At 46.1% G+C, this 12,656-nt stretch overlaps 4 protein-coding genes across 4 annotated transcripts, besides 38 other annotated features; all 4 read left to right on the forward strand.

The window, feature by feature from the left end:
- Positions 1-717: part of a sequence feature (areas merged during assembly that could not be assigned to a particular haplotype. This can correspond to areas where the two haplotypes were merged or to regions with more than two copies in the genome that were merged during assembly.) that runs on past the window's edge.
- Positions 145-251: a sequence feature (T-rich).
- Positions 400-437: a sequence feature (T-rich).
- On the forward strand, positions 480-1,700 carry Tc00.1047053507765.120 (hypothetical protein, conserved; the record flags this gene model as incomplete). The annotated part of the gene is made up of 1 exon (XM_808158.1): positions 480-1,700. One exon carries the CDS (start codon positions 480-482, stop codon positions 1,698-1,700), a length of 1,221 nt encoding a protein of 406 aa, XP_813251.1.
- Positions 718-4,115: a sequence feature (heterozygous, non-Esmeraldo-like haplotype).
- Positions 1,709-1,756: a microsatellite.
- Positions 1,837-1,899: a microsatellite.
- Positions 2,194-2,227: a microsatellite.
- Positions 2,387-3,811, forward strand: Tc00.1047053507765.130 (hypothetical protein, conserved; the record flags this gene model as incomplete). The annotated part of the gene is made up of 1 exon (XM_808159.1): positions 2,387-3,811. The coding sequence occupies one exon, from the start codon at positions 2,387-2,389 to the stop codon at positions 3,809-3,811; it is 1,425 nt and encodes a 474-aa protein (XP_813252.1).
- Positions 3,285-3,369: a microsatellite.
- Positions 3,952-3,992: a microsatellite.
- Positions 4,116-4,676: a sequence feature (areas merged during assembly that could not be assigned to a particular haplotype. This can correspond to areas where the two haplotypes were merged or to regions with more than two copies in the genome that were merged during assembly.).
- Positions 4,186-4,211: a microsatellite.
- Positions 4,483-4,505: a microsatellite.
- Positions 4,583-4,622: a microsatellite.
- Positions 4,677-5,817: a sequence feature (heterozygous, non-Esmeraldo-like haplotype).
- Positions 4,796-4,817: a microsatellite.
- Positions 4,942-5,008: a sequence feature (AT_rich).
- Positions 5,044-5,088: a sequence feature (A-rich).
- Positions 5,294-5,339: a sequence feature (A-rich).
- Positions 5,641-5,719: a sequence feature (T-rich).
- Positions 5,818-5,875: a sequence feature (areas merged during assembly that could not be assigned to a particular haplotype. This can correspond to areas where the two haplotypes were merged or to regions with more than two copies in the genome that were merged during assembly.).
- Positions 5,876-11,396: a sequence feature (heterozygous, non-Esmeraldo-like haplotype).
- Positions 6,106-6,167: a sequence feature (T-rich).
- Tc00.1047053507765.140 (hypothetical protein, conserved) lies at positions 6,429-10,373 on the forward strand (the record flags this gene model as incomplete). Its single annotated transcript, XM_808160.1, has 1 exon — positions 6,429-10,373. One exon carries the CDS (start codon positions 6,429-6,431, stop codon positions 10,371-10,373), a length of 3,945 nt encoding a protein of 1,314 aa, XP_813253.1.
- Positions 7,275-7,340: a microsatellite.
- Positions 10,951-10,975: a microsatellite.
- Positions 11,045-11,070: a microsatellite.
- Positions 11,190-11,238: a sequence feature (A-rich).
- Positions 11,347-11,375: a microsatellite.
- Positions 11,397-11,487: a sequence feature (haploid, non-Esmeraldo-like haplotype).
- Positions 11,488-11,507: a sequence feature (areas merged during assembly that could not be assigned to a particular haplotype. This can correspond to areas where the two haplotypes were merged or to regions with more than two copies in the genome that were merged during assembly.).
- Positions 11,508-11,602: a sequence feature (A-rich).
- Positions 11,508-11,628: a sequence feature (haploid, non-Esmeraldo-like haplotype).
- Positions 11,624-11,645: a microsatellite.
- Positions 11,629-12,656: a sequence feature (heterozygous, non-Esmeraldo-like haplotype).
- Positions 11,668-11,688: a sequence feature (AT_rich).
- Positions 11,835-11,867: a microsatellite.
- Positions 11,890-11,912: a microsatellite.
- Positions 11,933-11,957: a sequence feature (AT_rich).
- Positions 11,982-12,013: a microsatellite.
- Tc00.1047053507765.149 (hypothetical protein, conserved) lies at positions 12,040-12,656 on the forward strand (the record flags this gene model as incomplete). Its single annotated transcript, XM_808161.1, has 1 exon — positions 12,040-12,656. A coding segment is annotated over one exon (617 nt), but the record flags the coding sequence as incomplete, so codon positions are not given.

Here is a 12,656-nt window from a genome sequence, read left to right on the forward strand (position 1 = left end):
GTTTTGTCGGTGGGCTTGCCGAGACGACGTGCACACCATTTACGATGAAAACAGAGATGTATTTGGCGACAAGTTTTATAATGGTGCTTTGAAAAATGTACCGGGAGTGGGATATCTATCTGTCTCTTCATTTCAGCCACGTGCTTTCTTTTTTCTTTTTTTAAATTTTATTGTGTTTGATATTTTGTTTTTCTGCCATATTTCTTTTTTTTCTTTTTCATCTCCCGATTTTTTTTTTTATTTTATTTATTGGAGTGATTTGTTAGACACGTATAGGAGGCGGCGACCAAAGGGATTTGTGTAGGGAAATAAAATATCTGAGTGTTGGTGGATTATTATTATTATTATTGGTAGTGGCAGTGTTCCGTGCATATCAGTGTGCACCTGCCCTGACCCATCTTTTTTCTATCTTTTTTTTTTTTTTTTTTTCTCTCTTTCTCTCTCCATATTTTTATATTTGATTTCCGTTCTCCCGATTTATGTCTGACGAGGAGAAAAAAATGGTTGGGACTTCGGGTGGGAATTCGCAATTCACCCCCGGTGTTTTACTGCGGGTGCAGTACGCCTGTTATCTGTTTTTTGGCCTGATTCTCACCATGTTGCTGCGCAGCTCTCTTTCGGGGATTTTTAGTCATCTTTCTATTCTTCAAAAGGGCTGCAAGCTCGCTACCAGCGCCTTGAGTGAAGACTGCACTGCGGAGGTACTCGTCTACCGTGTCAGTTTTGCGTTGGCGCTTTTTTTCTTCTTGCACCTCTTGTCTGTTTCGGATCTTACATGCTGCATCGAATCGGAGACACGAGTGGAGTTTCAGAAACGCTTCTTTTATGCGAAAACAATTCTTTTGTTGTTGGTGTTTGTCGCCACTTTTTGGATTCCAAACGGCTTTTTTGCCATTTACGCGTACGTGTGTCTCTTTGCGTCCGCTTTTTTTCTATTGATGAATGTTATCTTTCTTGTGGACTTCAGTTATCAATGGAGCGATGACTTTGGGCGCCGGAGTGAAAGGTCCAGTAAGTGGATGTGGTACCTCTTTGCTATAGCCGTCTTATCATACTTGGGGGCCATTGGTGTCAACATTGCCTCATATATCATGTACGTTCCCCATTCAGACTGTAACTACAATGCATTCGCAATTACCAGCGTGCTTGTGAGCGCTCTTGTTTTTACCGTTTTATCCGTTTGGATTCCACACGGCTCGATTGTTCCAAGCGGCATTGTGTTTCTGTACTCCAGTGGCATAATGTTTGTTACCCTGCGAACCGGCACCGATGAGTACTGCAACCGCCTTGCTGTGCCCGAAGGCCAAACGAACTCGATCAAACAGATGGTCATTGCGAGTATCGTCAGCAGCTTTGCGCTCGGCTACAGTGTTGTTTCTTCTGGAGGCAACGGCAGCGCACTTGGCATTGGCCGTGACGAGGAGGGGGAGGACGAAGACCCTGACGAGATTGGGCACTTGAGCCAATACCTATTCTTCTACACCACGATGATGTTAGGCTCAATGTACCTTGCGATGTTGGCCACCGGATGGCACGTGAGTGGGATGGGCAAGAGCACCCTGCTTGGAAGCATCAACATCGCCTTTTGGGTGCGCAGTGCCACCGTGTGGGCGGCAGTGCTGCTGTACATCTGGTCCCTCCTGGCGCCATACTTCTGCTGCAGAGACCGCGACTTTGGCTACGACTTGGACGACTGGTGAGGAGAAGGAAAAAATAAAAATAAAAAGAAAAGCAGCAAAAAAAAAAAAAAAAAAAACGATGAAAAAAAGAGGAGGCTGAGAAGAGGGTAAGTTGTTTTTCCTCCTGCATTTCTTTATTGTGTCTCGTGCATGTGCGTGTGTGTGTATGTGTGTATACATCTAGTATATATATATATTTATCTAATATACATGAATGTATGACGCCCATACGTACACACGCACATTCTCTCTCTTTCGCTCCCTCTCTCTCACCTCCTTTCTGCGTGCGTTTTTATGAAAGTTGGGGCGAATCATTGCAGAATGTCGTCTTGCTTTTTTTCTTTTGCGTGGCTTATTTTGACATGTGCGGGCTGCACCTGCAACGAGGGATTCCTCACTGACTTGCCTTAAACTCCCAATTTCCTTTTCTGCCCCCCCCCCCCCCCACACACACACACACTAACTTAGGAGGAAAAGCGCATATTAGGAGAGAATAAAGGACTCGGGTGAGGGGAAAACAAAAAAAAAAAAAAAGAAGAAACAAAAAATTGTAACTCATTTAAATAAAACTTTACAAATTACGTAAGCGGAAAATCAACACGTATATATTTATATATTTATAGAGAGAGAGGGTGGTACATATAATTAACCTAAGAATAAGGGAAGACAAAGTGACGAAGAAGGCTGAATTGAATACGACGGGATCGATGCCTCCACGTACCGTGACAGCAAATTCTCACAACCACAACGGCGGTAGTGCGAAGAATAACAGTAAGCCGAATGCGAAGGGCTCACACGATCACCCACGGTCGAAGCGGGACGAACATGCAGCTGAGGAGACTGCCCCTCCATCAGGGCCTATCATCAAGACACAGATCACCAACACCACCAAGGCATCTTCGGGCAAGAGCTTCCTTGATGCACTGCGAGTCGGTGCCAGCAAGCGCTCGAACAATAACACTTCCGCTGCCGTAGAAAAACCAACAGTAGCCACAGCCGTAGCGAAAACTGAAACAGTGGCGGCGGTTGTAGAACCAAAAACGGTCACCCCGGAGCCTGAGGTGACTACCGTAGAAAGTTTAGCCGTAGAGGTGAATGCTGCATCCGTCGAAGAAACGGCGCAGCAACTCGCCAGCGAACAGCCAGTTGTAGAGCAGAATTCGGCGACCCCGACCCCGCCGGTCCAACAAAAAGAGCAGCAGCAGCAGCAGCCTGTTACTCTCCCAGAATCTGATGCACATTTTAGTTGGGCCAATGACGACGATTACAGTTTTGTGAATCAGTTCACACAACCACATCGGGAGGAACAGGTGCAGGCAGGAGCCCCTGCCTATCTTGTTCAGTACCCTCAGGACGTTATTGACGCACAGGAGAAGGGCACTCGGGTCATCTTCAAGGCTCCAGGTGAGAAGCAGACGATGGCAAGTGCTGTGGCTGCATTACAGAAGGAAAGCCGCGAGCTCCAGGATTCGCGTCGCGTTTTTGAGGACTACTGCAAGCAGAGAGAGGCTGAGTTGAATGAGAAACGTGCCCAGTTGTCTAAATTTGAGCGTCAACTGCAGGAACAGAGTGAGAACCTTCAACAGGAGCGTGCAAAAATCCTTGAGCAACAACAGAAACTGCAACAACAACAACAACAACAACAACAACAGCAACAGCAACATCACCAACAGCAACAGCATCATCACCATATTCAGCAATCACCGGTCCGCAGTGCTCCTGCGGCTCCTCCTGCACCGACACAGCACGGCCCACAGCCTGCTCCTGGTTACACGTACTCCCCTGCCATGCAGGAGAACATGCAGTGGTGTCCTCCGCCGCGTCCCGACAACTGGGCACTCGGCCATGGCCCAGTTGTCCCACCGTACGAACATAACCGGTATTACCAAAACATGAATTACCAGCCACCTCGTGGAAAGTCTTTTGTTCCCAGGAGTGGTGATATACCTCCGCACATGGGCCGCGGAAATCCGATGCGCTCGAACCCACACATGCAGAGCAACTTTAACAACCGCCCAATGGGAGCCGGAGAGATGCGTGGACCCATGCCTGACGGTGGCGTGAACCCCATGTTCAACCAGCGTTCGCAGGCGGGATATATGCAGACGAATAATTTTCACAATCAGTGGTGAGCATCGATACATTGTTCTGGAAAGGGCGTCACATGTATGGATCGAGTAAGCTGAAATGGGTGAAATATGAGAGAGATGTTGATAAGAAACAGTAAAACAGGAATGAAAACAAACATATTTGTGGCGGCGGATGCAGCAGCAATAATAATAATAATAATAATAGTAATAGTTAATAATAATAGTTGTGGTGGTGGTAGCAAAAATGACCAGATGAAAGAAGGTGGGGGACGCATCAATGTGTATACATTTCAAGCATATCGTTTTCTTTGTTAGCCCCTTTACGGCCGCCTTGCAGCTTTTTTACTGGTGATCTTTGAAACAGAAAGCCGAGACGAAAGAAGGAGAAACATTTTAGTCAACGAAGCAACAAAATGAAAAGAGAAAAAAAAAAAAAAAAAAAGCAACAACGAGAGTTTAATAAACGAAGAAGCAGAAATGTGCATAAACTGATGGAGATATACGGCACACCCAAGAAACCCGTGGGAAAGGGGTGGATGTAAATTTATGAACGAATGCGGGCGCAGGGGAAGTTGAGGTGGCGATGATCGGTTAACACGCAGACGTTGGTATAAAACCGTCAACCTGGAAGGTGAAACAAGAGAAGACAAAATAAATCAGAGAAGCCCACATTTGTTTTCTCCTTGCCGTCTTTTCTGTTTTGCTTTCTCTTCTTTATTTATTTATTTATTTATTTTTTGCGTTGTCGATTAAAACAAGTGGGTGTTGTGTGCGTAAATTTTTGTCTTCCATGGCCTTTTGCTGCTGCCACATTTATTATTATTCATTATTTATTATTATTATTAATTATTATGTGACATCATCTCGCTTGTCACTGCACGCCTTTCCTTTTCCCTTTTCCCCTCTTTTTTTTTTTTTTTCGTTTTGCGATCACGGCCGCCGCCACTGCAGCTTCTGCATCCACATTGAAGTTTTTGGTGGCAAGACATGTGCGATGCGAAGTGAGAGGCGAGAGTAGAAGAGGGAGAGGGAGGGAGGGAGGGAGGGAAAAAAAAAAAAAGAGGTGAATCAAAGGAATGTAACAAATGTCTGTGTGTAATGAACGGGCACGAGGCCCCGATGGAAAAGAAGGGAGTGGACACACAAACGCGGGCCGAAAGAAAGAAGGAAAGAAATATATATATTTATATTTATATAAATATAAAGTAAAATAAGAAGAAAAATTTATTAAAAATAAATCTAACAGACAAATGTGTGAAAAAAAAGGCTGAGAGAAAAAGAAAAAAAAAAGAAAAGAAAAGAAAAGAAGAAAAAAAGAAGGTCCACCCCCATTTTTCTTTTTTTGTTTCTTTTCTCAGAAGACGTCGCTGCACACACACACGCACACACACGAGCACAGGGAAGGATGTGTTGTGCCCTGTTGGCTAAGAGATGGCGGGGAAGCCACGACGTGGCCGAAAATAGAAAAGAGTGTTCCCAATTATTTTCTTCTATATCTTCTTTTTTATAAATGGTTTTTGACACAAAGAAAGAAAGAACAAAAAAAAAAAAAAAAAGGAAAAAAAATAAATTGCGGAGTTTGTTCTTTGAAGGATACCCTTTTTTTTCCTTTTTGCCGTGGCAGCAGAGCTGTAAGAAGTTCCCTGCCCCCGCTACTTAAGACTCTCCATTGCCTCTGCTCTGTGTGTCTGTGAACACGCGCCTCTGCGAGGGGTGGCTGACACTGGGTTGCTGAGACACACCAGGCACTTGCCGTGGGAACGAGAAAAGGGGAGGGGTGCGTGAGTGAACAACTGAGAGAGAGAGTAGGAAATAAAGCGGCAGTAATGGAGGGAGGGAGGAAGGGGGAGGGAATGACGTGGTGCTGTGGATTCTTTGCTTCTTTATTCTTTTCCTTTTTCCTTTTCTCTTTTGCGCTTTTTTCTCTCTTTTTTAATGTCTCTTCTTCTCCCCTTCCCCTCCCTGCACACAGGGGTGCGCTGCCGTTACGCGGATGGCAAAGAAAGGAGAGAGAGGGGGAGAGAGACGGTGGTGTGAAAGGCACTGAGGGGAAAAGGGAAGCAAACAGGAAGGAAGAAGGTTTGGACCAAAGCCACTGAGAAGAAGCCAAACGCCACGAATTATCTCACGAAGCGAAAAAAAAAAAAAGGAAGAAATTTTGGCAAGTAAATTGGGAGCACGACGAAGAGGAAGAAGAAGGGAGTGCGACGGTGGGGGAAAAAGAAGAATAAAAAAAAAAAAGAGGTCCACCACGAAAGGGGAACAATAATTAATTCCACGGCGTAGAAGGGGGATTTTCTCTGACACATTTTATTTTGCCGCTCTGCACACCTCACTTTTGTTTTTCTTCATTATTATTATTATTAGTTTTTTTTATTTTTATTTTTATTTTATTTTTTGAGAGAAAGAGAGAGTGAGGGAATTTATTTTATTTTATTGTTGGGAAGCGGAGGGGGGAGGAAAGGGGGGTTTGTTTGTTTTTGTCTTTGCTCATTTGTGTGCCGACACCGCAATCGAGCTGCAACCAAAGGCTACATTTTCCCACCAAAACAGCAAGAAGAAGGAAATAGTAAAAATAAAAAAAGGATAGTAACAAAGGCTAAAGCACGCGGAAGAGGCGGGCAGGAGAAGTGAGCGGGGAAGTGTTGGGCGCGGCTACATGTCCCAGACGGAAGGTGCAAAGCAGAGCGGAAAGTCTTTTCGAGGGACGGACGCTTTACCTCTTACATTGCTGCGGCGCAGTTGCCCGGAGTTTATCTCTGCCATTGCAAGCGTAAAGGAGCATCAAGTGAAAAAGGCTTCCAATAAGAATCGCGGCAGTAATTTAGAGTTTGGGCAGGAACTTGACGCTGCTGTTCCACCGCAGTGCATACGAAGTGGTACGACTCGGACAAATACGGATGAGCCGTTCAACGTGAGAGACGACTCTGCATCTGCTGCTCCGCAAGCGTCGGAGGGTTTGGCAGAGAGAATGCAGGAGAAAAACGCGAGCACAATGGCTCCTAAAAAGCGACGCCGAGATGGAATGATTTCTTTATCAACCACAGCGGCGCCCTCTTCATCCCCAACTGCCGCGTCTGCTTCACATCGGATAGATGACAACAACATCGGTGCCGCCGCCTTTGTGGCTAGTGGGAGTCGCAACAGAAGGGCATTACCAGAGTCGCCTCGTAGTTTCTTACGGGAGGCATTGGTGAATTGCAGCAGGAGAGAGGAAGACGCTATTCCTGATGAGCTTGTGGCGAACTTTGATGGTATGGCATTTTTCCAACTCTTGCAACAGTGCAGTGGCGGTGTGTGCGTTTCGCTAGAACGCGCAGAGGAGGCTGTGGATGGGCAGAATGGCTCAGATTACAGCACATCTCCCCCTTCGCCTATGACAAAATCCTCCTCATCGTTAAACGGCAGTGGGAACTTGCCAATTGGAAGGCTCTCAAAGCGTGAACTTCAAGCTCAGCTATCGGCAGCATTGGCATGGGCATCTTCTGCTGTACACGGGGTAGAAGATGAAAATGATGACGGTGGCGATGACAATGATGATGACGATGGTGACGATGCTGGTGTGATGGTGCGTTTGCCACGCGCGATTCTTGAGACGGCCTCACAGATTGAACATCCCTCGTTGGTATTTGAGCTTTTGCATTGCAAAGACTCCAAAGGGAGAAGTAAGGGCGCTGGAGCTTGCTGTGGCAAAAACACCTACACGGATGACACTGAAGAAGACGATGACGACGAAAGGGAGGAGGAGGATGAAGAGGATCGATCCTTCCTTGGCGATCTGGACGATCTCAAGGAGACAACCGAAAAGGTCAACTCGTTGAGTCTACACACAATAAACGAGTTGGCAGCCTGGTGGGGCATACCAGTTGAAGGTGGGAACGGGGAGGTTTACCGCTTGACCATCACCGAACATTTTCGTTTACTTGCCTTTACGATTTGTGCTGTTGTTTCAAATACGTTGGAGCCTCAGCCTTTGTTTTCGTCTTATGCAGGCGGTAACTGGCGTCAAGATGGCAATAACGCAAGCATCCATAGTTCGGGTCATAAAAAAGCCGCTGCCGATGCGGCAAACGGTGCATCGGACGCTGGCGTGAAGGAAATGACGCCGCGAAGAGAGGATGACCAAGACGGTCCAATGCGTGGTCTTCTTTCCCTGCGGCATGACATTTGTACACTGAGTGCAGAGCACCTTCGTTATTTTGCCAATATTTTTGGCTTCCCGGACCGATGCTGCTCTCCGGAAGACATTTTTGCTGCAATCTCTGCTGTCGCTGTAGTGACATTTTTCTCACCGCTTCCGACCCCGTTGCTGGAAAAAGTTTGTCATGAGCTCTCCATCTCTACTGTGGAAGAGAACACAGAGTCGGTCGATGCCCATCAACTTCCCGAGCTGTTAGCGGAGAAAATAAGCCACTACTTTTATTCACCACGTTACTCCGTTCCATCTGTTTCAAAGCTTTCCTTCATGCCGCAGATGCAAATTCACGAGCACGCTCCTGGGCGCTACACGTGCACCGTGGACAATGCCAAACTTATGAAGGTGATAATGCTGCAACGATTGATAAGTAATCGTTTTAGCTGCAACAAGATCCGTTGGCATGCATTGTTGACTGTGATCAATGACAAACTGAGCTTTTATGTTTGGCATCGTAACACTGGCCCTATTACTGCCCATATGATTGTGCGGACGCAGGACCCCAAGAAGAAGCGGAAGAATAATGGAATCAGTGGAGGTGACAATAATAACAAGAGCAAAAACAGTGATTTCTCCCCGAACCCAGAGTCGTCGCTTAGGGAGAGTTCCGCATTGTTTCTGGAGCGAGAAGTAGAGGCCGCGCCTGGGGAGTTGATGGGGTTTGAGAACTTTGTCTCACTGACCGTAGCGTTGCACAGTTCCACCATGTCACAGTCCGGTTATCGTCTTTACAACCGTGTAGAGGACAGACTTGTTTTTCAGTATGCTATGGATTTGATTTGTCCCAACGGTGCACCTCCAGTTGAAGAAAAGAGGAAAAAGTCAAGCAGCAATCATCAAAACGGTAAAAGTACTTGTGCAAATCGGGGATTGGAGAACAGCATGGAACAAGGCAGAGTTAATCAGCAGGCGACAACAGATTCAGCTGCGACCGCTACTGCGAATGCGGAGAATGAGAAGCGCCGCAAGGAATGGGAAAAGGTCGTTATCAAACTGGAGAAGAGCGAGTCACAACAACGCGAGGCCGTCGATCAGGCGTGGAACAGCGGGTATCGTCAATTGCTGAGCGAGCATGGCAAATCTTACCAGAAGGCTTTGCAAAAAAAGAAGGACCGTGAGCGCAAGATGCTTCTTGCTAAGGTTGGGCCTAGTCCCGAGCTGCTGCGTGAATTGGAAACGCTAACCCAAACGGTGTCTGCTACTCGTGCACAAGTGACAAAGTTGGCAAAGGAGAAGTCAAAGGAAGAGGTTGCAACCAAAAAGCTTCAGGAACAGATTGAGGAGGGCAAACTCGAGGTGGAACAACTACGGCAGCAGCTTAAGAGCAGCAATGAGCTACTGTCGAGCTTAGAGGCTGAAGCAGCCGCATGTATTACACGGTTCAAGGAACGCGGAGAGGCCAAACGCCGAAAACAGCGGGATTTGGCGGCAGCACTACGCATTCCGGAGATGTCTTCAACCCGTCATGAGACGCTGGCTATCAATGATCTTCAGTCTTTTTGGGCTCCGTCATCCACGAATGGCGCAAATTCGCAGCTGTTGTTGTTATCGACATTGTCAGCGACAAGTTCGTCTCCAGCGCGTTCGCCACAGTCATCAGCGATTGCAGCACCCGGCGTGAACCCCAACCTCGCCTTCAGTTTTGTTGGTGGTGGTGGTAGTGGTCGTTGTGGATTGTCAATTCCATTGCCACGTGCCTCTGAGGAGAACAGTTGTGGAGTTTTTTCTCCACCCTTGCAGTCTACTGCCGAAGAAGTGATGGGCGTTGGTATTTCGACATGGGCTTCTATGACAGATCCATTGTCGTTCGGTGAGGGCGCAAAAGGCGGAGACACCGCGAACACCTTCGGGACCCCATCTGCTGCTGTCCTCTTTTCACCACAGCTGCCCCCATTGCAGCAGCCAGAAGCGGCAACTCACCTTGCCGGCGTAGATAATGCGGGTGGATCGGCAGCAGGACATAGCAGCAGTTTCACTGTCACCGCTCCGTTTACTAGTGGTGGTGCAGCACCACGTTTCACTCTTGACGCTAATGCCTGCCCCTTCACCCCAACTACAATGGTAACAGGAAGAACCTCTTGCAACTCTGCACCCCACACGTCCTTTGGTGTTAAGACTGGTGCCGCGCCGGTTTCACTGCATTCACCTCTCTCGACGTCACCCACGACAGTCATTTCAGGAAATAGCCCTGTTTTTGCAGGAGGGATGTTCCCGGAGCGGCCACGATACACTTCTGTTTCGGCACCCGTGTCGGGAGGTGTTGCTAGCAATGAAGCCTTTAGTACCGACCCGCTTCAGAGCAGCGCGCCTCTTTTTGCTCCACCCGGACTGTCAAGTGCATCAGGGAAATTTTTGCAACCGACTAGCAAGGCCCTTTCACTTAACTTTACGACGGCTCCATGGAATTAAAACACACCGTGTGTGTTGGCCTATGAATGATTTGGAACGACGCATGCACCCCAGCTTGCTCCTTTTTTTCTTTTTATTTTTCTTGTTTTCCTTTTACTCCCACTAGCAACAGAGATGGATATTCCTGCTTTTTTTGTTTGTTGTTTTTTTGCTGCGTGGATTGGTGATAACACGGGGTGGTAGGAGCAGCTGGACTGAAGATTTCTCCTATTTTCACAATGCATCGGCGCACGGAGAGCGCGAAGGGCCGATGGGGATGGAGTGAGAGGAGACGGGTGCGTGTTGCGTGTGGGGCCTTTCGGAGAGAAGGGGGGGGGGGGCAAAGGACGGATGTAAAGCGGCAAGATGCAGAAGAAGAAAAGAAATATATTTGTGTCCGTGGAAAGAGGGGATTTGCGTGAATTAATCGAAGAGAGGAGGCGTCGTGAAGGAGTTGTGCGTGGGGGTGATTGGGGCGAGGAATTCTTTTTTCTTGTGTGTGTTTCTTTTTGTTGGCTCGCTGGGGAAAAATAGGGGGAGAGTGGCGGACGGGCAGTGCGCACCCGCCGTTTGCGGTCCCAACCCCACACAAACACACAAGAAAAAAAAAAAAAAAAAGAAAAGGGGGCAAAGTAAGAGGGAAACGAAGAGTGAACGAAAATAAAGGTGGTGAATTGGCCTTCAAAAAAAAATTTTTTTTTTTTTTTTCTTTTCTTTTCCTGCTCCTGTTCGCATAATTATTTACGTTATGAATTTCAACGCCTGAATCCCCGCAGAAGCAATCGATGGACAAAAGAAACACGAATGAGACGGAAGACAAAAGACACCAACAACAATAAAAAAGAGTAAAAGAAAAGAAAAGGGAAAAAAAAAAAAAAAAAAAAAAGAGATTTATAAAATGAAAAAAAGGAGACAATTCCGACATGAGGCGTTTCCGTAATTGCGATTCCAAATAACAGTTTTGTTGTATGATATGATGTATTCAAAGAAACATTTTTCTTTTCTTTTCTTTTCTTTTCCTTTTGGGTGGATGGCGGTTGTGTGGGGAAGGGGGGTTTTGTTGGTTGTGGACGCCGGACACTGCACGGGGAGGAGTGGAGCGGTGGGGACTGGGGTTAAATGGATGAGCACCCAAACGCACAAGCACACAAATGGAAAAGAAAAAAAAGAAGAAAAAAAAAAATAATTGAAAAATGAAAATAAAAATAAAAGCATAAATTAAAAACAAAAAGAAAAAAAAAAAAGGAAAATGAAAGGAGGAGCGAGGAAAATATTATTATTATTATTATTATTTCTTCTTCTAATTAAGAAAAAGAAAAAATAAATAAATAAATAACAACAAATTTGGTGATGTCTGTAGTAGTGCCTTTTGAGGGCTTACGTGGTGTCGCTTTTTTTTTTTTTTTTTTGTTGCTGTTATTTCTTTGCAGTTTGTTGAGACAAAATAATTTGGCTGCGCTTCTGTCTGTCTCTTATATATACTTCTTTTTTTTTTCTTTTTTTTTTTTTTTTCTTGGCAGCGAGTGCTTTCAACCTATTTTTTTTTTTTTTTTTTTTTTTAGGGCACAAGTCTTCACTACATTTATTATTATTATTTTTTTTTTTCGCTTTTACGTGGTTCTTTTAAAACTTTCTTTCTTTCTTTCTTTTACTCTCTCTTTATTATAAATATACCTTGGGCCTCCCAATGAAACTTATTGCAAATCGTTTTGGGTTTCTTGTCACCCACTGTGTGGTGCATCTTTTGTTTTACGTTGTTCCAGTAACATTATTAAACCTGTTTTTCCGCTGGCCTATAACTTTTCTTGAGTGGATGATTCAGGAGGAGGAGCTCACGTTTTCTTCGCAGAAGGACCGGCGCATTGCTACCGTCAGTTCTCTCCGCAATTCGACCGTCTATGACTCCTTTGGTCTGGGCTCGTATAAGTATTATGAGGGCCCTATGTACAGTGGACATGTACATACCATTCTTGGAGCTCGACGTCCCCACTGTAGGGTGGAGTACATCCGTGAGAAGGTGATCGCGGGGGATGGCAACCCACTCTTTATTGACTGCTTACCACCGGTGTTATCTGGTGACGCACAAGTGAGGGGATTGGTGCTGATTCTCCCGGGGCTTTTGAGTTCTTCACGGAGCGTTTATGTCCAGCGTATGGCGAATGTTCTCTCGAGAGAGGGTTTTTTTGTCGGGGTTTTGAATGCGCGTGGCGTTGGGGATACACCACTGGAAAAAGCCCAGATTTTTAGTGCCGTGTACACTGCAGATTTGCGCCATGTGCTAAAAATGCATTTTAACCCGACACA

Source organism: Trypanosoma cruzi, genomic scaffold (assembly GCF_000209065.1).
Source record: "Trypanosoma cruzi strain CL Brener 1047053516415 genomic scaffold, whole genome shotgun sequence".
NCBI classification, from domain to species: Eukaryota; Euglenozoa; class Kinetoplastea; order Trypanosomatida; family Trypanosomatidae; genus Trypanosoma; species Trypanosoma cruzi.